The 22905-nt window shown below is 42.7% G+C and overlaps 1 protein-coding gene across 1 annotated transcript in view; it reads left to right on the top strand.

The window, feature by feature from the left end:
* Positions 1 to 10767, top strand: part of LOC126262978 (uncharacterized) — a 266768-nt gene extending 256001 nt beyond the window's left edge. Inside the window, exon 3 of the mRNA XM_049959929.1 lies at positions 8358 to 10767. Within this exon, the coding sequence (XP_049815886.1) occupies positions 8358 to 8749 (392 nt within the window). The 3' untranslated portion in view covers positions 8750 to 10767. The remainder of the gene's footprint in view (positions 1 to 8357) is intronic.
* Positions 10768 to 22905: the final 12138 nt, after the last annotated feature.

Here is a 22905-nt window from a genome sequence, read left to right as displayed (position 1 = left end):
TGCCTCCGTGATGGTGTGACCTGTGTTTAACAGAACGGACTAGGTCCTCTGGTCCAACTGGACCGATAATTGGCTGGAAACGGCTAAGTTCGGCTACTTGGCGACCACTGCACCCGTTCATGGACTTCGTATTCCCAAGAAAATGCACCATGTTATCGCCCCAGAATTGTTCGCGATAGGGTGAATAATATTCGTCACAATTTGGGAGGATGATTTGACCGCGAGAGGTCAGCTCGTGCACAAAATCCTGTACCAGCAACGCTATCGCAATTATATACGGCTGTAGAGGCAACATGGTTCAATATTTCTGTTGGGGTCTCCCAACGACTTGCTGAGTCATTGCCACTTCGAGTTGCTGCACTACGACGATCATACAGAGATCCGACACGATTTCTGGAGATAACTTACGACTTTTGTCACCTCACTGTATAAAGGCGATTAAAAGATTTCCATTTGAGTACGTTGCTGTAGCGTATATGGAATTTAGTGCGATCCGATCTCGGTATATAGTATAAGCACCGACATTTGTGTATGAAAATTATAATCTCATAACAGGAAACACGTGACGTTTACAGAGCACACTGCTTGGTTTGGTGTGGTGGTTATACGAGTATACCCAACTTATACGAGAATAACCAACCACCGGGACAGAAATCATGACAGTCAAGTGTCATGTGTCTCTCGGTTGTATGGAATGAGGGCAGTAATATGGGTCGATGTGAAGACATGGCAGGATGGCAGAAAAGAGCTATCGTGCTTGGACGCACCGATGACTACATCTTTGATGAAAACGGCAGTTTTGTATGTGTATCAACGCAGAATGTCCAGCAAGTCTTCTAGGAACAGTATCCACCCGCAGCCATCTAAAACGGTGCAAGAACAGTGGAAATAGAAACATCAGAACCGACAGAGATCGGAGACAAGTCTCACGCCCTTTCTACATTTGCATCTACATACATACTCAGCAAGCCACTGCATAGTGCGTGGCAGACAGTAACACATACCACTACTAGTAATTTCCTTTTCTGTTCTATTTGCAAACAGAGATAGTAAAAAATGACTCTATAAACCTCCGTAAGAGCCCCAATTTCTTTTATCTTCGTGATTCCTACGTGGAATGTACACTGGCGGCAGAAGAATCGTTCTGCAGTCCACTTAAAATGCCGCTTCTCTAAGTAATCTGCTGGCGGCAGACGTAAACAGTCATCCGAAGTTGTACTGAATGCTTTCTTAGAAAATTGCGTTGAACAGTTAGTTCATGAGCCTACTCGAAGCGTAAATGGCTGCGAAAACATACTTGACATAATTTTACACAAAAGAAGACCAAAAATTGGACACTTCAAGCGCATTTGGTGTAGCTCTTATAAGGTCTTGCATGGTGTAGGTGGTTGGTGATGAGGAACACTGAAGGAAATGGCTGTTAGTCTGCTCACCGCCACACTGGCAAAGAACTGAGTCCACAGAGAAACCCCAAGTCCGCAAATTGGTCTTGTATCTCGTTGTGTTTGATCGTGAACTACTGAGAGACCTCCATATTGACCACTTCACCGAATGTCCAGGGCGAAGTTCTTCCTTTGCAGCCATCCTTTCTCCCAAATAGCGACATTTCTCCAGCCATCGAGAGACCTTTGCCGTATGTGAATTCTCGATGAGAGCAGAACACTTAGAAGGTGCAACAGATCTACTAAAGAGACTGCACACAATACACTTGTCCGCCCTAATCTGGAGTATTGCTGTGCGGTGTGGAATCCGTATCAGGTGGGACTGACGGATGATACTGAAAAAGTTCAAAGAAGTGAGGCTCGTTTTGTATTATCGCGAAGTAGGGGAGATAGTGCCACAGACATGATACGTGTGGTGTGGCAATTGCATACTCTAACCTTGTACACCAGTAACACAACCGGTTTTGTAGTTGCAACACTTCTTTATTGATTACACATATACATGAATTCATCAGCATTAATAATCAATTAACATCATTTGCATATCAAGGCCCTATCCACAATTAGTATTTCCAATATTAACCGTCACACTTGTGACAACGGCCCCTTTACGTGCCAGTGACAACACATAACCAACTGTTTCCAATGTCGGCTATCGCCTTTCTCACTCAGTTTTACACTTACTGAAAAGGTAAAATTAATTTGATGCTATCTGACCTGAAGGGTACTACTAATTGTTCTGTTTACAGTTAGCCTTCTACTATACACATCGGCCGGAAGATTCTAGACTTTATGCAAAAAGTCAATTTGATGAACATGTGACGGACGCGAACAAACGTTAATCTATTACGATTTCACAAACACACGATCGAAAGGGTGAACTTTTACTCAACTTTGGGCAGTAGGAAATCTTCTGCCTAAAACAAGCCTCTCGTTGAATGGAATAGAGAAATCGCGCGTTAAGCGGTCCGAACGGCCCTGAGTTCAAATCCTGAGATTTCCGTCACGCTACAAGCTCGCGGGGCGAGGTTTGCTCGCGTCAACCACTATACACGTTTCTGAAAACAGGAAAACATGAGCGGCAGACACACTGTAGTATATATATATATATATATATATATATATATATATATATATATATATATAAGCAATACGTTAATATAAATATAAACAGAATTAAGGAGTTTAGTTTCCTCTGATCAAAAAAAAAAGCTAGATACTACGTGAAAAGATCTGTCAGTTCACAGCCAATGACTTAAGGCCCACCTTACAAAATAGTCTGTCTTTGCTGAATGGCTGACACTAATAAATCAAACGTGCAGTACCTAAACTGACAACCTTCAGATAGACAATAGAAAATTAACGTTACTTCAATAGGTCGCTAATGCAATAAGCACGGCCCCTATGGCCACAGACCAAAATACACACGCCCTCTATCCGACCATAAAACACAATATGACCTATATTTATCATGGCCGCTTGCCTTCCATGCACGCAAGAAATTATTAAGAAACAACAACTACCACTATTTCGTAAAACCAGAAAATTCTAAATCTATAACTAAATTTAGAAATGACGTTCAAGTGAACCAGCTACCTTCAGCGTGCCAGTAAGCACCAAATCCAAACTTACAAATGCGAGGCGCTATTTCCATCCACTTTAGTAACATAACTTCATGGCCGTTCCAGAACATAACTCGCCTCGCCACCACTGCAGTGAATGTTTTGCTGGCCACTAGCACGGGCGAGCGGTTCTGGCGCTACAGTCTGGAACCGCGCGACCGCTACGGTCGCAGGTTCGAATCCTGCCTCGGGCATGGATGTGTGTGTTGTCCTTAGGTTAGTTAGGTTTAGGTAGTTCTAAGTTCTAGGGGACTTATGACCTCAGCAGTTGAGTCCCATAGTGCTCAGAGCCATTTGAACCACTAGCACGAGCAACTGCAACAGTCAACAGTCCTTAAGTACACAATATCATTCACTATATATAGAAGGAGGAATCCACCACGAAATCTTGGCGATTATTTTTTTCTTCTTCAACGTGGATTGGAGTGGCAATCATTAAAGCAAAGGCGTTTTTCGTTGCGACGGGATCTTCTCATGAAATTTCAATCACCAGTTTTCTCCTCCGATTGCGAAAACATTCTGTTAGCGCCCACCTACAGAGGGAGAAATGATCATCACGATAAAATGAGAGAAACCAGGGCTCGCACAGAAAAATTTAAGTGCTCGTTTTTCCTGCGCGCCGTTCGAGAGTGGAACGTTAGAGAGACAGCTTGAAGGTGGTTCATTCAACCCTTTGCCAGTCACTTAATTGTAAATAGCAGAGTAATCACATGGATATAGATGTAGAGTGTTCCTCGGAAAGAATGACGTCTTCCCTCCACGGATTCTCATTTGAGTTCACGAAGCATTTCCGTAACATTCACGTCTTGACAGAATCTACATGTAACAAATCTAGCAGCCCGTCTCTGAATAGCGTCGATTTTTTTGTTTTGTGAGTCATGAGTCTTCTGTCTGGTTTGATGCGGTCCACCACGAATGCCTCTCCTGTGCCATGCTCTTCATCTAAGAGTAGCACTTGCAACCTACGTCCTCAATTATTTGCTGGGCGTATTCCAACCTCTGTCTTCCTCTACAGCTTCTGCGCACTACAGCTCTCTCTAGTACCATGGAACTCCTTCCCTGATGTCTTAACCGATGTCCTATCATCCTGTCCCTTCTCCTTGTCAGTGTTTTCTACATATCTCCTTTCCTCTCCGATTCTGCGCAGAACCACGTCAGTCCTTACCTTATGAGTCCAAGCTAATTTTCAACATCCGTCTGTAGCACCACATGTCAAATGCTTCGATTCACTTCTGTCCCCGTTTTGCCACAGTCCATGTCTCGCTACCACACAATGCTGTAATCCGTACATACATTCTCAGAAATTTCTTCCTCAAATTAAGGCCTATGTCCAGTGCTAGTCTGCTTTTGATTCCCTCCTTGCTCCGTCCGTCATTGGTTGTTTTGCTACCTAAGTAATAGAATTCCTTAACTTCATCTAATTCGTTACCATCAATCCTGATGTGATATTTCTCGCTGTTCTTATTTCTCCTACCTCTTTTTACTTTCTTCTTTCTTTTATTTACTCTGTCCGCATTCTGTACTCAATAGACTATTCATTCCATTCAGGAGATCATTTAATTCTTCTTCACTTTCACTCAGGACAGCAATGTCATCAGAGAATCGTATCATTGGTATCCGTTCACCTTGAATTTTAATTCCACTCCTGAACCTTTTGTGGTGTCACCGCCAGACACCACACTTGCTAGGTGGTAGCCTTTAAATCGGCCGCGGTCCATTAGTATACGTCGGAGAAGCGTGTCGCCACTGTCAGTGATTGCAGACCGAGCGCCACCACACGGCAGGTCTAGAGAGACGTCCTGGCACTCGCCCCAGTTGTACAGCCGACTTTGCTAGCGATGCTACACTGACAAATTACGCTCTCATTTGCCGAGACGATAGTTAGCATAGCCTTCAGCTACGTCATTTGCTACGACCTAGCAAGGCGCCATTATCAATAGATATTTAACTTGTGATGCCTGTACCGTCAGACCGATGTTAACCAATTATGGATTAAAGTTAAGTATTACATCAACTACGTACTTTATTTGCTACTAAGAATTCCCTTAACTGTTCCAGACCTCACGCCAGTCTGCGTGTAATTAAACGCGTGCATTTCGGCCTCCTCTAGCAACACGGCGTTGGCTCTTCTGCCAACACAGCACCTTTCTTTTATTTCCATCATTGCTTCTTCGATGTACAGATTGAACAGTAGGGGCGAAAGACTACATCTCTGTATTACAACCTTTTAATCCGAGTACTTCGTTCTTGGTCTTCCACTCTTATTATTCTCTCTTGGCTCTTGTACATATTGTATAATACGCAACTCCCTGTTGCTTACCCCTATTTTTCTCAGACTTTCGAACGTATTGCACCATTTTACTCTGTCAAACGCTTTTTGCAGGTCGACAAATCCTATGAACGTGTCTTGATTTTTCTTTAGTCTTGGTTCTATTATCAACCTCAACGTTAGAATTCGCCTCTCTGGTGCCTTTACTTTTCCTAAAGTCAAAATGATCGTCGTTGAACACACCCTCTGTTTTTTATTCCATTCTTCTGTATATTATTCTTGTCAGAAGCTTGGATGCATGAGCTGTTAAGCTGATTGTGGGATAATTCTCCGACATATCAGCTCTTGTAGTATTCGAAATCGTGTGGAAGATACTTTTCCGAAAGTCAGTTGGTATGTCTCCAGTCTCATACATTCCACATACCAATGTGAGTAGTCGTTTTGTTGTTACTTTTCCCAATGATTTTAGAAATCCTGATGGAATGTTACCTATCCCTTCTGTTTATTTGATCTTAAATCTTCCAAAGCTCTCTTAAATTTTGATTCTAATACTGGGTCCGCTCTCTCTTCTAAATCGACTTCTGTTTCTTCTCTTATCACATCAGACAACTCGTCCCCCGCACTCTTCACCGCATTTAAAAGTATTATTTCCGTTGAACTCTTAATGTTAACAACCTTCAATTTCACCAAGGGTAAATGAAGTTCACTTTTTAAACACTTTTAATACTTTCCACACAAGATATTCGAAGGCATTAACTTCCAGCATTTCCTCGTATCTGCTCGGAACGTTGCAAAGCGACATTAAATGGAACCAGCACTTAAGAACTGTAGTAGGGAAGGCGAATGGTCGCCTTCGGCTAATTGGGAGAATTTTAGGAAAGTATCACTCATCTGTAAAACGGACCGTGTGTGAAACACTACTGCGACCCATTTTTAGATTCTGCTCGAGTGTTTGGGATCCCTGCCATTTCGGATTAAAAAAAAAAAAAAAAAAATGGTTCAAATGCCTCTGAGCACTATGGAACTCAACATCTGAGATCATCAGTCCCCTAAAACTTAGAAATACTTAAACCTAACTAACCTAACGACATCACACGGATCCATGCCCGAGGCAGGATTAGAACCTGCGACCATAGCGGTCGCGCGGTTCCAGACTGAAGGGCCTAGAACCGCTAGGCCGCACCGGCCGGCATATATACATATATACATATACAGGGTGTTACAAAAACGTACGGCCAAACTTTCAGGAAACATTCCTCACACACAAAGAAAGAAAATATGTTAAGTGGACATGTGTCCGGAAACGTTTACTTTCCATGTTAGAGCTAATTTTATTACTTCTCTTCAAATCACATTAATCATGGAATGGAAACACACAGCAACAGAACGTACCAGCGTGACTTCATACACTTTGTTACAGGAAATGTTCAAAATGTCCTCCGTTAGCGTGGATACATGCATCCACCCTCCGTCACATGGAATCCCCGATGCGCTGATGCAGCCCTGGAGAATGGCGTATTGTATCACAGCCGTCCACAATACCAGCACGAAGAGTCTCTACATTTGGTACCGGGGTTGCGTAGACAAGAGATTTCAAATGCCCCCATAAATGAAAGTCAAGAGGGTTGAGGTCAGGAGAGCGTGGAGGCCATGGAATTGATCCGCCTCTACCAATCCATCGGTCAACGAATCTGTTGTTGAGAAGCGTACGAACACTTCGACTGAAATGTGCAGGAGCTCCATCGTGCACGAACCACATGTTGTGTCGTACTTGTAAAGGCACATGTTCTAGCAGCACAGGTAGAGTATCCCGTATGAAATCATGATAACGTGCTCCATTGAGCGTAGGTAGAAGAACATGGGGTCCAATCAAGACATCACCAACAATGCCTGCCCAAACGTTCACAGAAAATCTGTGTTGATGACGTGAATGCACAATTGCGTGCGGATTCTCGTCATCCCACACTTGTTGATTGTGAAAATTTACAATTTGATCACGTTGGAATGAAGCCTCATCCGTAAAGAGAACATTTGCACTGAAATGAGGATTGACACATTGTTGGATGAACCATTCGCAGAAGTGTACCCGTGGAGGCCAATCAGTTGCTGATAGTGCCTGCACACGCTGTACATGGTACGGAATGAACTGGTTCTCCCGTAGCACTCTCCATACAGTGACGTGGTCACGTTACCTTGTACAGCAGCAACTTCTCTGACGCTGACATTAGGGTTATCGTCAACTGCACGAGGAATTGCCTCGTCCATTGCAGGTGTCCTCGTCGTTCTAGGTCTTCCCCAGTCGCGAGTCATAGGCTGGAATGTTCCGTGCTCCCTAAGACGCCGATCAATTGCTTCGAACGTCTTCTTGTCAGGACACCTTCGTTCTGGAAATCTGCCTCGATACAAACGTACCGCGCCACGGCTATTGCCCCGTGCTAATCCATACATCAAATGGGCATCTGCCAACTCCGCATTTGTAAACATTGCACTGACTGCAAAACCACGTTCGTGATGAACACTAACCTGTTGATGCTACGTACTGGTGTGCTTGATGCTAGTACTGTAGAGCAATGAGTCGCATGTCAACAGAAGCACCGAAGTCAACATTACCTTCCTTCAATTGGGCCAACTGGCGGTGAACCGAGGAAGTACAGTACATACTGACGAAACTAAAATGAGCTCTAACATGGAAAATAAGCGTTTCCGGACACATGTCCACATAACATCTTTATTTGTGTGTGAGGAATGTTTCCTGAAAGTTTGGCCGTACCTTTTTGTAACACCCTGTAGAAGCAAATCGCTGAGGAATAAAATGAATAGGAAGTGCAGGGAAGGTAGGGCGAAATGGCTGCATGAAAAACACGAAGAAAGCAAAAACGAAATGACCGTCAGGAGGACTGACTCAGTATATAGGAAAGTCAGTACACAGTCAGTGAACAGTTTTTTTGCCTACTGTACTTAGTCAACAAGTAGTTTGGGTAAGAAGCGGTAGTGATGACGCATGCCCTGTCTGCCTGTCCGCAGCGGACCCTGAGCAGCTGGAGCTGCTGAGCGCCTACCTGACGCGCCTGCTGGTGGACGGCTGGCCCGAGGGCGAGCCGCCGCTGCTGTACGTCGAGGCGGCCGACGACGACGACGTCGACGCCGCGGAGCGCGACAACGTCATCGGCACCGGCGCGCAGCCCATCTGGAAGCGGTCGCGCTACTACCGGCGCTACCCGTGGAAGCGGCAGAACGGCCGCTACCAGGCCGCCGACGACCGCTACCTGTGCCAGCCGACGCGCGAGGACGTCTTCCAGCTGCTGGTGGCGCTGCACGAGGCGCGCCGCGGAGACTCCAGCCGCACCGTCAGCTTCTGCAACCGCCGCCGGCCCGCCAGCGCCATCTTCACCAACATACGCTTCCTCGGCCGCTAGGCGCCAGGCGTCACCGCTCCCTCCCTCCTTGTCACAGCCACTGCCACCGCCTACACCTCAGCGCTTCGCTTCTCGCCCACTTCACTACAAGCCTGTCTTCTCCATTCCACCCTTTCTTTCATGCTACAAGAGGCCGACGACGACGAACGACAAACGGGAATAGTAATGTACGAAAACAAGAGCAACACCAAGGTGTCTTCTTCTCGCAAAAAGATATAATTCCAGAAATGGAAAAAAAGTCTGACTTACGGGAAACCAAAGGGTATAACCCTATTTTGAATACCAGGATGACTCTTCATTTGTGGCTACATGCACAGACATAAATTACCTTCTGGCAACAGGGTTTAACTTGTAGAAACTAGACATATATCCTTCTGACCAATTACGTGTATATCTCCACGTAAGTGAGTCCCCCTTCCCAAAACAATAATGCCAGTGCTTCAAAATTACGAAGAGTTCTCGCATTGAATGTGAGAAATGACGGACTAGTCACTCCATTTTCCTGTCGTTGATAGTGAACTGTGTGATCTGGCTTCTCGCATGCCACTCTCTGGTTTTTCTGGTCTGCGACAACGAGTGGGCACATTTCCGAGAGATTCGTGACCTGGTCAACGGCTCCCATTTAGAAAGTCTTTCGTCGTCTTCGAGGTCTGGTTCATACCGGGAGTCCTCTTGGTTCTGCACTCCTATCCCACCAACCGATATTTCTTCCTGGTTATGTTATTTGTGTTCAAAGCTAAATCATATTTCTTTCTCTCAATCCTTTTCTATCTGCGCCAGTCACTTTTAGTTTCCGGTGATAAATGTTAATAAACTGTTGTCTGGTCTTAGAAGCACGAACTTCTGAACGCATGCTTGCAAACTAACAGTTTTGTGGGCATGAAAACAAGAACTGTTCCAAATTCGTGTCAAAGACAGGGAATGAAGGAACACAGGACTACGAGTAGCGAAAAGAATAACAACTCCTCTTTTCCTGTCGTCACAATGTCTATAAAACTATTTTAATTTAGTATAAAATCAATTCAGCTATCATTTCATCCTATCATCTACATGTCAGCATACTATTGCACTAGACATACCGAAACCTTTAGTTGAAGTAAAATTTCATCCATAAGTATATGGGGAACAACGGATATGGCAAGCTGTATCTGTGTATAGTGTTCCAAAAGGTATTATGTTGCTTCTCATCATATATCAAGTTTCATCTACAGTGTTTCTTTCAACACAGAGCGATCTGTTATGTTCCTGATCTCACACACAGTATTTTTTTTCTTTTTTTGCTTATATACCATAAACTTTGTTTTGCTCCTTGAGTGTGGCATTCACAGATGTTCTCCACATACCCAGCGACGAATATAGTAAATAGCTATGAAAACAAAGCGGTAACATACTCAGAAGGTATTATGTCCTAATCCTCCTTCCCAGCTTTATTAACAGTTATCGTCTGCATATTACACAGGTTTAGACTGAAGTGAGGCGTAGGTGGTGGCAATGTCTTAAAATAAGCAAATATTATGAGTGTAGCATATCGTAATAAATCTTACAAACGCATATCAAAGTATTTCACGTGTTTCTTCTTGACGTTGGTCATTACGTACTGAATGTCTGTTTCTTGCAACGCATACACGTTGCATGCCTCATTCCCTTTCAAATTATGACCCGAATCCATTTCCCCAAGAGGTAAATATTAAAATTAATGAATATCGAAATGGAAATCAGTCTTAAGAACACATTTCTGTCTATTTAAAGTATCTGTAAGAGTTTCGAAATTCTTATCGTAATTAAACATAACTTATTTATGTCATGGCTAATGATATTAAATAGGTACTTACACTGTTAACTTCTCAATCGTTTTGAACTTACATTGGAAAAATGAACCGCTTGTCTGAAGTGTGTATGATAAATGGCAGGTATTCGAATTCTATGTGCTGCTGTTAGGAATGCGTGTTTGCATTAAATGATATATATGCATACTTAATGTTTACCACGTTTTAATAAAGGTATATTATAAACATTTCCGTAAACTAGTTTCTGTTACAACCATTATCAGTTTTCACGTAATTATGGCAGTAAGATCTATGACCATGTCGGAAAATATTTTGATATGTTACGATAACAGTAAACGGGCTGTTGGAGAGTAAGGGCCAAACCGAAGTCGAGGATACAGCAGAGTTATATATCTTTTTTCTTTTATTTTCCGAGACGCAAGACACGGTAGGATGCTTAGAACAGTTAAGTAAGTAATGGTTTTACAGACAAGCTCAGCGATCTGTGTAGTACAACCTGATTCAGAAAAAAGATTAGACCGACTCTGACTGAAGCAAAAATTAACTTGAAACATTTAAGCAAAATATGATTTTACAGGCAGGCTCAGCAATCTGACTAGTTAAGTAAAATGATCGAAGGAACTTTAATTAAAGAAAAATTTTACTATGAATCTAAAAATACTAAAAGTTTTTCAATATCTTAAAACTGAGCAATTTCAGGTATCTGAAAATAGATATTCACACAAACTTCATAGCTTTTATTAAATTTAGATACAAGATTGAGAACAAAGTATAACATAGTAGCCGCGTGTTGGTCCTCTTAGTTGACCTAGGCGCCGGTCTACGCACAGAATAACTTCAGAAATATTCCACAAAGAAGTGGAGGAGATCTGAACTCACCAAAGGGCCACTAATACGTCATCGCTGCTAATCAAGACATACTTTGCCTGAACACTAGCACTAACCAGAAAAGAAGGTAAACGAAGTTTGGTTTAAATTAACAATTAAGAAAGAGCATGAGTCAAACACCCACCTATAAAGGTAGCATAAAAACCTTTTCCAAATTTTAATTTAAGTTACTATAAACCACGCATAATGGATGGATTAAAATAGCAAAAAGGTATCCTGAGGCGCCTTTTAACGATGATGTAGAAGAAAAAATTCTCCAAAGCTTAATCAAATTCTCAAATGGTAAACAGACATTTAAGTAAATCTTCACAGAAACTTTTTGGCAGATTAAAACTGTTTGCCGGACCGAGACTCGAACGGGGGACCTTTGCATTTCGTGGGCAAGTGGTCTACCATTTTTTTTTCAATTTTGTTCGTTGAATTTGTTCGTATCGGCCGTCTGATGACACCCGTTCAGGTTGTTCGTTGATCCGTTCACTCAGTTTTTTTTTATTACATACCATCTGAGCTACCGAAGCACGACTCACGACCCGTCCTAACACCAGTAATTGCGCCGGTATCTCGTCTCCTACCTTCCAAAGAAGCTCTCCTGCGATATCCTTTCTTCCAGTAGTTCTGCTTGCTTCGCAGGAGAGCTTCTGTGAAGTTTGTAAGGTAGGAGACGAGGTACTGACGGAATCACGGCTGTGATGAGGGGGTCGTGAGTCGTGCTTGGGTAGCTCAGATGGTAGAGCACTTGCCTGCGAAAGGCAAAGGTGTCGAGTTCGAGTCTCGGACGCCGGCACGGTAGCTCAGCGTGTTGGGTCAGAGAGCTATTGACCTCTGTAATAAAAAAAAATAAATAAATAAATAAATAAAATAAAAAAAAACTGAATGGAAAGATCAACAAACGAACTTAAACGGAAGTCATGTGACGTCCGCAACGACCAAAAAAAACGATAAAAAAAAGGTAGAGCACTTGCCGACAAAAGTCTAAGGTCCGGAGTTCGAGCCTTGGTCCGGCACACAGTTTTAATCTGCCAGAAAGTTTCATATCAGCGTACACTCCACTGCAGAGTGAAAATTTCATTCTGGAAATGTTCACAGTTTGAAAAATAGTGAAGTTACACTGAGCTGTCATGAAGGAGTAATAAAATTGTTCCAGACTACAAGCAATTTCACAATAGTGAGGTTATATTGCCACTCTCAAAGGACAAGCAGTTTAACTTCCAGATCCCCCACAATTCAGAAGCAGAAGTTCCAGACTTACAATTGCAATTAATTAACAAGTCGGAAGTTCTGTAGATCGTAGTATGCTGGAAAGGACTAAACACACTGGAACAGCCAAGTCAAATCAAATAACAGCTACAACATCAAATAACAACTACGAAGTGGTGTAGGAAAACAAAGCACACAGCAGGAGTGGAAGCTGTAACAGTACCCACTGAATGGGAGAAGTCACCAGTAAGGTTAGTAGCAAGCGGACCAGCACACACAAACTCCATACGGCAAACAGTTTCATGAGACGGCACACATTGCCCACCAAGACCACATCCAGTTCCGCCATACGAGGTGTCTCCAGCAGCTGGCCGCTGCAACGTAACCGCTTCTGCCCGGCCGCACTCCTTACCCTCGAGCTTCCCCGAGGCCCTCTGCTACTTCACACGCGCGGCCGCTGTGTTCTGAGGTTTAAAATTACTTTTTAGCACTTATATTGTTTTCGCCCCTTTCATTATTCCCATGTGTTTTTCTACGGACAAGCGTTCGGTTTCCAGCGCACTGCAAAGCAGCCACCTCAGTCTTTTGGCTTACACAAGGTGAACCAGAACGCCACCGACAAGTAGAATAACCTGTTATTATGTTTCCATTGCGATCTGTGGTTAATTGAGTCTTCTGATTTATAACTTCAAGTGTAATATGCTCTTAACATATACAGGGTGATTCACGAAGGTATGCAAGTATTTTAATATGTTATTCTACAAGTATAACTAAAGATAAAGTTCATGTAAACATAGGTTCGCAAATGTTTAGTTACGGCTAATAAAATATTTTGCCCGAAATTTAGTCACTTGGCTAATATGAAGCCATCGCAAAACTGTACGAGGTTAAAGAAAAGCACGATTTCCATTTATTTTGTCGTTATTGATCTGGTGAATCTAATAGAACATATCCCAGAAGTGTATCTGCAGTAGTTTACCAGAATATCCACAGAAGCAAAGACGTAACTTCGTAACTTTTTTAATTTATCAACTACTTGGCCCAATTTGTTAAATTCCAGACAATTGCACAAAGTTTTTAACAGAAATTGTAGAGAATTTAATTTTGGGAAAATGATGTAATAACGTTTTTTTATTTATACCATAGCACACGTGAATTCATGTTAAACAGGGAAAAAACAAAACTCATTGCTAAGGAACTTGTACAGTATACATACGTTACACAATACATTCACAAGGTTAGGAAACGACTGAAGCAACTCACTAACGACAAACTGCCTATTGGCTTTTGTCTCTGGTTCTTCGGCCGACGTTCGTCTGATGACTTTACTGACGTCTCGCCAGCGCGAGTGGCTGGCATTGTCAAAGCTTCACCCTCCACTGCTGGCGGTGAACTGGAGCGGAGCTCGGCGGCCTCAGACTGGCGAAACTTCAGTAAAATCATCAGACGAACGTCGACCGAAGAAACCGAGACAGAAGCCAATAGGCAGTTTGTCAACAAGTGGCCACGAAAGCCTTAACAATTTTGAACTCGTGACATAAATATTTCTGTATTCTTAATGGAAAGTACACAAATTTACTTTTATCATAATCTTTGTGCCGGCCGCGGTGGTCTCGCGGTTCTAGGCGCTCAGTCCGGAACCGCGCGACTGCTACGGTCGCAGGCTCGAATCCTGCCTCAGGCATGGATGTGTGTGATGTCCTTAGGTTAGTTAGGTTTAAGTAGTTCTAAGTTCTAGGGGACTGATGACCACAGATGTTAAGTCACATAGTGCTCAGAGCCATAATCTTTGTTTCTCTGGATGACCAGGAAAACTACTGCAGATACACGTCTGGGGCATGTTTCATTAGATTGACCAGACCAATAACAACAAAATAAATGGAAATCGTGCTTTACTTTAACCTCGTACAAATTTGCTATGGCTTCATATTAGCCAAGTGACTAAATTCCAGGCAAAATCTTTTATTAGCCGTAACTCCATAACTAATATGTTGTTTATATGAACTTAGATGTATGTTTATATGAACTTTTTCCTTAGTTTTACTAGTAGAATAACTTATTAAAATATTTGCATATCTTCGTGAATCACCATGTATATGAGCATACCTACATGACAATAGACTACGCCCACTTAGTTGAAATTGGCCATAGGCGACGAACGAAATATTTTATTCAAATTACTGACAGCCTCAGAGGAATCATGGTTTCTTTTAATAGACGAGGAAAAGTGGAGTCGATGACCTAATGTAAGGTGAGTATTGTCGACTGCTGAGAGGAATCTGTGTGACAGCAGTAAAACGTATGTACACCAGAAAAGTTAAGTACTCGCTGGTGTAACAAGATTTTCATGAATCTCATGTCAACATTGTAACTGTGGCTGACGTGAAATCGGATAGGAGGAATTTTAAATATTTTACTAAGGAAAAGTTGAGTCGATGACCTAATGTAAGGTGAGTATTGTCGACTGCTGAGAGGAATCTGTGTGACATCAGTAAAACGTATGTACACCAGAAAAGTTAAGTACTCGCTGATGTAACAAGATTTTCATGAATCTCATGTCAACATTGTAACCGTGGCTGACGTGAAATCGGATAGGAGGACTTTTAAATATTTTAATAGGTGGTAGCACAGAGTAATTCTTATAAAACTTCTCACTCCAGTTGGTTACACAGTTAAAGCTGTTACAGTATAATCCAAATAAATAGAAAATATGTTGAGCGAAGCCGAAGTTCAAAGCTGAGTTTCATGAAGTCCACCTAAGATTTCAATGCGCTTTTCGGTTCTCTTGACAATATCACTTTTAGCTCTGGTGCTGGTTTTCTTTTATGAGAGCAGCACTATTCATAGTTTAGAACCGTAAGTTTGTCCCTTGAGTTTACCGTTTCTGTGTAGACTTCGATTTTCAACCATCCCTAAGCACAAGAAGCTAAAGCAGTAAGGGTCAGGAAATTAGGTGGCCAAAACACGTGATCATCAAAATCTAAAATTCCTCGGAAGGTGCAGCGGCAGAAATGATACGTCGTTCAATGACAAAAAAAATGTGCAGGGGCCTCGTCATGGTGGAAGAACACACTTACCCTTGTAGCCATAAGAAGCTGGAGTCTCTTTTTCACGAAACACGGCCAATGAGACTATGCACTAACACAACAGGCTCAATCAACTTGACTGTTTACCATACTATACCACACATTTACAGAGAATTGTTGTTGAAAATGTGTCTCCAGAAAAACATTTGGATTTTCGTCAGGCTACCGTTGTGAGTTGCGAGTGTTTTGATGCAATCACGTGTGAAAGTGACTTCATCGGTAAACAATCACTGGGATTACTATGCGATCGGTAATTACCTAATGACAAAGCTCGACTGGTCTATCTTCATCTCCTTCTCTAATGTGTTAAACACGCTCTAAAAGATGAGAATAGAGGCTGTACATACACCGATCAGCCAGAGCATAATGGAGACCTACCTACTAGCCGCTACGTCCACTTTTAGCGGTGACGCATCGTGGAATGGAATCAATGAGGCTTTGGTAACTCATTGGAGAGGGAGTTGGCACCGCATCTGCATATACAAGTCACCTAATCCCCGTAGATTCTGGGGGAAGGAGGGGGGGGGGGGAACGATGAGTGAGTTCTGCCGCCACGTTCAGTCACATCCCAGATCTGTCCGATTGGATTCATATATGGCGAGTTAGGGGGCAAGCATATCAATTGGAACTTGCCATTGTATTCCTAGAGCCCCACCATCACCATCCCGGCCTTGTGACAGGGCGTAATACCTAGTGGAAACGTGCCACGGCCATCGGGAAACATGATCGTTATGAATTGATGTACGTGGTCTGCAACCAGTGTACGATGCTCCTTGGCCCTCATGGTGCCTTGCACGAGCTACACTGGACGCTTAGGTGACCACGTAAGTGTTTCCCAGTTTCCAGAGCATGATAGAGCCGCCACCAGCTTGTCTCCGCCCCCGCCCCCCCCCCCCCCCCCGCCCCGTGCAGGTATCAAGAAGCTGTTCCTCTGGAAGACGACCGATTCGCGTCATCCTATTGGCTTGATGAAGAAGTGTGTAATTCATCAGACCGTGCGACGCTCTGCCATTGCGCCAACATCCAATACCGATGGTCATGTGCGAATTTCGGTCGTAGTTGATATGTCGTGGTGTTAAAATTGAGACATGCATAGGTCGTCGGCTGTGGAGGCTCATCGATAGGAGTGTTCGGTGTACTGTGTGTTCAGACACACTTTGCCCAGCATTAAAGTCTGATTTAGTTTCGCCATGCCGCGCGGAGTGACCGAGCGGTTAGAGGCGCCATGTCACTGATTGCGCGGCCTCTCTCGCCGGAGATTTGAGTCCTACCTCGGGCATGGGTGTGTGTGTGTTGTTCTTAGCATAGGTTAGTTCAAGTAGTGTGTAAGTCTAGGGAACGATGGCCTCAGCAGTTTGGTCCCTTAGGAATTCACACACATTTGAACATTTGAGTTCCGCTACAGTTCGCCGTCTGTCCTATTCTACTAGTCTGCTCAACCTACGACGTCGGTAATGAGGGGTGGCCCGTCCAACCACACGACGTCTGGAAGTGGTTTCACCTGTTATCGCCACATGTTAAGACACTCAACACAGCACTCCTCGAACACCCAACAAGTCGCGCAGTTTCCGAAATGCTCGTGCTAAGCCTCTGGGCCACCACAATGTGCCCTCGGTCATACTCAGATCGGGCGTCTTCCCCATTCTACACACGGACAGCACGCTTGCTGATACTATTTGCGTCGTTTTCGTGTGTCTGACTAGCAGTCATTCCTCGTCAGGTGACGCTGCTATCGCCTGGAAGGGTTTATATCGATAGTAGGTCCGTGATCAAAATGTTCTGCCTGATCAGTGTGTAATTAACATCCGCTTTACTCTTTTATGTCAAACAGCGATACGTGTAGAAATTCTGCGTGTGCTTGCTGAAGGAGTATTTTCTACCTACTGAATAATTTAATCCACACGTTCAGATGAAATATGAAGGCTGGGCGCTACTCCAGTCTCACACAATTTAGTGGAAACACAAGTAAATATTCTTCAGTCTCGTACTCTTCAGTTAATAAACTGTCTACCGTGTTCTTACTGCTGCACCAGCTGCATTTCCATTACAACACCCGTAGACATAGGCCATATAGGCACATTCAGCATCTGTAAATACGTGTGACATGCTGAAACGATACAGTAAAATCGGCCAACAAACCATAATCACAGTTCAAAAATTCAGTTACGTAAACTAAAGCACAGCTTCAGTTTCGAAACAAATACGGTGATCGATAAATGAAGGTAGTGATTGCTGTACCAGCACATCCAAAACGAAAATTTTCTCTGTAACCAGCTGTGTCTCTGCAAGCAATAAAAGGTAGACACATGTTATCTGGAATGTTTTGTTCGGGTAAGTCTGTACTATCATTTTACTGTCATCCCGTCAATTAAACTGTCTCACCACTTCAACATTATATTATTTCTGCAAAATATCAGTCATATTCTTCTTTTTTTGTGTACACAGTACCTGCAGTTGCCGTATAAATAGTTTAATAATGCTGGTGCTGTGTCTGTCACTAGTGAAATTACTTTTTTCTTCATGACACACGTTACGCTGTATTCAGTCAAAACCTTACCAGTGTTATAGTTTTCTTACCCGTTTCTTGCTTAGAGTTGGGATGTGATATCTGCTTGTACATCCGAATATAATTTTACCCTTTGTCATTGCTGCAGCGGTGAAGATAAATGGTGAACAATGAAACACAATGGGTAATAAACAAAAGCAGCATTTTTCTCTTAGGCTTTACCTATATACACTTCTTCATTCCACAACTAGTTTTTTAAGTCATTATCAAGTGTTTAGCTTTTTAAAAGATCGCACACTACATTACTGCCTGAACAGGAACACAGTGGGGTGAAAAGTAGCTTAGCAGAAATATAATTGCATAGAAAAAGATAAGATATTCACACGATCTGCTTTCATTCGTTTCGGTTTACAAACTGTACCGTTCTTAATTTTTTGGCAGATAATAGGTGCACATAAGGTGGAGAAAATGTGCAAAGATGTAACGTCTACTAACCAATAAAACTGAGGAAGGACTAACAGTTTCAGAGATCTATGCATGTGTAATTACTCCGCCTTCACTTAATAAATTTATGGACGTGGTAGCCGCGCGGTGTTAGCCGAGCGGTCTGCGGCGCTGCAGTCACGGACTGTGCGGGTGGTCCCGGCGGAGGTTCGAGTCCTCCCTCGGGCATGGGAGGTCCCATAAGATTTCACACACATTTGAACATTTTTGGACGTGGTTCCCCCCCCCCCCCCCGCCCTCCTACGTAGAAGTCTAACAATTTAGTCCATTACTAGGCAAAATTTTTTGAACAGCCAATTACACAGGCAATACACTAGGTTGTTCTAGCTAAGTTGCCCAGCCATGGACCGCCGAACGATTGTGGGCGCAGGGGGACAAACGGCTGACGCGAGGCCAGTCGAGGAGTAGGGCAGCAGTACGAGGGTTGCCTAGAAAGTAATGGTGTTTCATCTACACACCCTATTTTGCCACGTAATCTCCATACCGTTCTATGGCCTTCCTCCAGCGCGAAACAAGGACTTGTACGCCCTGTCGGTGTCAATCCTTCTTCCGGTGGCAGAGCCAGTGCTTCACTGTGTGAATCCCCTCCTCATCGTCCTCAAAGTGTCTTCCACGAATGGCATCCTTTAATGGCCCAAACAAGTGGAAGTCCGAGGGCTCGCTGTAACATGTCAGGTGTGACACCAGTGGATGATCTCCCCGACCGCTGCAAATCGTGGAGCTCCCGTAAACCGCCTTCTCATGACCTCACCCTACTTGTTCAGAGATTAACTGTACTTCCGTCGACAGCAGATGCTCCATAGGCTTTGCACAAGCGTTTTTGAATATCCCTCATAGTTTCTATCTCTGCAGTGAGAAATCAATGACGGCACGTAACGTAACGTACATCACCAGCAGACGCCGTTTTGAAACTGTCCTGCAGCTACGCTATCCGTCGGAAGTGACGGAAACTTGGCGCACTCACTCAGGAGACTTAAGATAATACATACGTAACGTTTCGCATTCGTAGTAGTTTTCGGATGAGGATAAAAAAATTCAGTGCATTATTTTCTGGGAAACTCTCGTATATAGAAACACCGCCTTGACCGCAGACCAGGGCGCACCCCTGTATGACGTCACATACAGTTTCCGAATGCTTATCGGAAATGCAGTGCGACGCACGCTGCAGCTATAGGAACTTTCTTTCAAGAATTTTAGAGCAGCAACTTCTTCAGTTTCTCCATGTTTCTTCTCCTATAAGAACTCGTAATCAAACTAAGAAAATTTATACCAATACGTAACATAAATGAATAAAATTGCGTCTCTCTGTCTTGGAGATCTATTTTTCCTTGTATTAAAAAATCAGTCATACGCAACAAGAAGCACACGTTTCTCAATTGAAATCAAGCACTGGGCTCCTGCTTTTTACTAAATTTTTCTCTCCACTTCTAAATGTGCTGACTACACATGGCACCCATATTATTCGACGGAATGGAGCACCTACTGAGGCAATGCTCTTTAAATCAAAAAACACGATAAAGATATTTTACTTCCCAGATTTTTCAGGCTGGTAGGACCATAAACGCTAAATATTTACGTTTCTTTTACGTTCTTGACTGAAAGTACTATCAGAGAGTGCTGTTAATTATATCACAGGCCACTCAACTGGAAATCATTCTGCTTCCTATATTGGTAAATCTGTAAAATACCGAATTAATTAAAACAAGTTTCTAATGTAATTTATTTAAATTCAGAATTATTTCATAAATGGCTACACTTGTATAGTTGACCAAACTGGTTCTGTAGATACTCGTCTAATTGGCCAAAATGATTCTCAAGTTCACTGGAAGAGAAATCCTGGAAACTCCAAAATCTGGTATGAATAATAAAGAATACTAAAAATTCAAGCCACAGGGTAAAAGCAAATGTACTCTGCAGCACAGAAACGTTGTAACACAATACGGATCTGTAAGCCATTCCAAAAAGTCAGACAGATACATAACACACACTGCAATGCAATACAAGATACCAGTATGCTTGTCTCACTGTACAACCAAATCCTTTTCCTTTTATTAGAATATAATTAAAATTAAAACTAAATATTTCATTTGCTTAATAATAGAAACATAAATATGGTTAATCGCTCAATATACATCCACCACCTTGCAAAAAGTTTAGTTTGTCTCCAGCATTCAATCAATCTTGTTCAAGAAATAACTACAAAATTTATTGTAACTCTCCCAAACCCACACTGATACTAGAACATGCTTCTTTACTGTAGGGACACCACATAAGAACCAGTGATGTCATAGTCAGTTATGACCACACACTGCACATATGTTTCCAGGAAGCTACTCAGAAAAATTGATACACTTTACATTGTTAGGCAAATTGCTAATTGTAGGGAGTTGTGCACTAAATACAATGCAAACTCCACTGCTTTGAAACTACGCTCACTTATCTGAAATTTTATTTTCATTTTTATCATCCTTTTGATCAGCTGAATTCACACTTTCATTCATGATTGGAGAAAATTTCTGGCAACAGCACCTTTCATCAAGCGGTTCACGGAAAGCCAGTTGCTGTGACATGGAGGATGGACAACTAGGAGATATTACTGGAACACAGCACCCTTTTATTCTTGATCGTTTATGATTTCCAATTACTGTCAGCCCTGTTTTCTCGTGAATGTAGCTTGCTGTCCAAAAAATGCTTCTCAAGTGCAAATGTTTGTGACAGATCTGTAACAGAATAACACTAACCATTCTTTGACGAAATAATTACGTTAATGACAAATATTCTATAGGCAGTTTCGTATTAATCTTGTCAGCAACGGTGCTGAATTAAGACGTAAATGATCTTGGTGCAGACACATAAGTACTTACATGAACATTTGACATTGTTGTACAATGGGAACTAGTAACATCGTTTACTTACCCTTGAATGATCTGTAGGTCCAAACTCTTCTGGTTACTCCAGTGATGAAGTTTTTTCAGCTGCCCACATTTGGGAAATCGGAGCATGTGCACTTTCATTCCATGTAGGAATTTATAATTTCCCTGTTTTGAATTTGAACATGAACTACATTCGTATAGTGTATGAATTACAACTCTATCAAGTGGAAAACACTTTCAACACAGCACACTCCCGAATTGAAGCTTCGTACTACAAACCGCCAACAGTGAGTGACGTCAGGTTCCATTACGGCCACTCTGCTTAGGGTTAGTGTATCTAGAAGGCTGGTCGAGCGCCTACACACTTGGATGGCCAATGACTCGCTATTGCGCAGGGATCTTGCAATAGGACCACCTGGTATGTAGCCTACACGACCTGCAAATATATGAGGGCAAACTGACGGGCAGAGCATTGCAAGCACGTGCCCAATCCGAGGCCCTCGAGAAAGACAGGCCACAGCGTATACATAACAGCGCGTGACGCTGTAGATGTTACGAGTGCCAGCAGGCATCCCTGGCGGGGAGCAAATAACTATTTCAGATGAGTTTAATAATTCTTAGCTGCGCGTTTTAATGCGTGCAAACTCTCGACAGCAAACAAGTAAGATTCTTAGTAGGCACCTTTTAATCGACATATTTCCTATGGGCCCTGCAAAGAACCGACCGTTCGCGAAGAATGACATACAAGGCAGCTAGTGTGACGTCACGAGTTAGTTGTGGGGCCCGTATCTCTCGTGGGTCTGGCTTGATCCACACGGCGTTGACATGGCCATGGAGTGTGAGAGAGCGAGAGTATAGTTCACGTACTTTGACGGAAGTTGCCGAAGGTTAACGATACTGTTTCGCCTAATGAGTGCTGAATGAGTACTTGTAAAAGGTAAAGCGCATGTTGAACCGCGGCCACTGGAATATCACATACTTGTATTCACATTCGCATAGGCTATAGATTAACATTGTGCACACGTGCGGGTGCGCTTGTCTTACCACCAGTGTTGGGCGAAATTTATTCCAATGACAAATAACAAATAGAGATAAAAATTATCATACATTATTCGTGAATAACAAATGTTATTCGAAACACTGTTCGTCTACAAAAATGAAAAGGTTTATTCATCAACTGTGAATAAAATGTGTTATAAAAATAAATTTGAAATCCAGTGACTTTTATTGCTCCAATTCTCATCATTCTTCAAAGTAACGTACTATTTGTTGCTTTTAAATTAGTTTTCAGAACAGCTCTTTTTTCAAATATTTC

This window comes from Schistocerca nitens, chromosome 6 (genome assembly GCF_023898315.1).
Source record: "Schistocerca nitens isolate TAMUIC-IGC-003100 chromosome 6, iqSchNite1.1, whole genome shotgun sequence".
In the NCBI taxonomy this organism is placed as follows: Eukaryota; Metazoa; Arthropoda; class Insecta; order Orthoptera; family Acrididae; genus Schistocerca; species Schistocerca nitens.
This window is presented reverse-complemented; position numbering and strand designations above follow the sequence as displayed.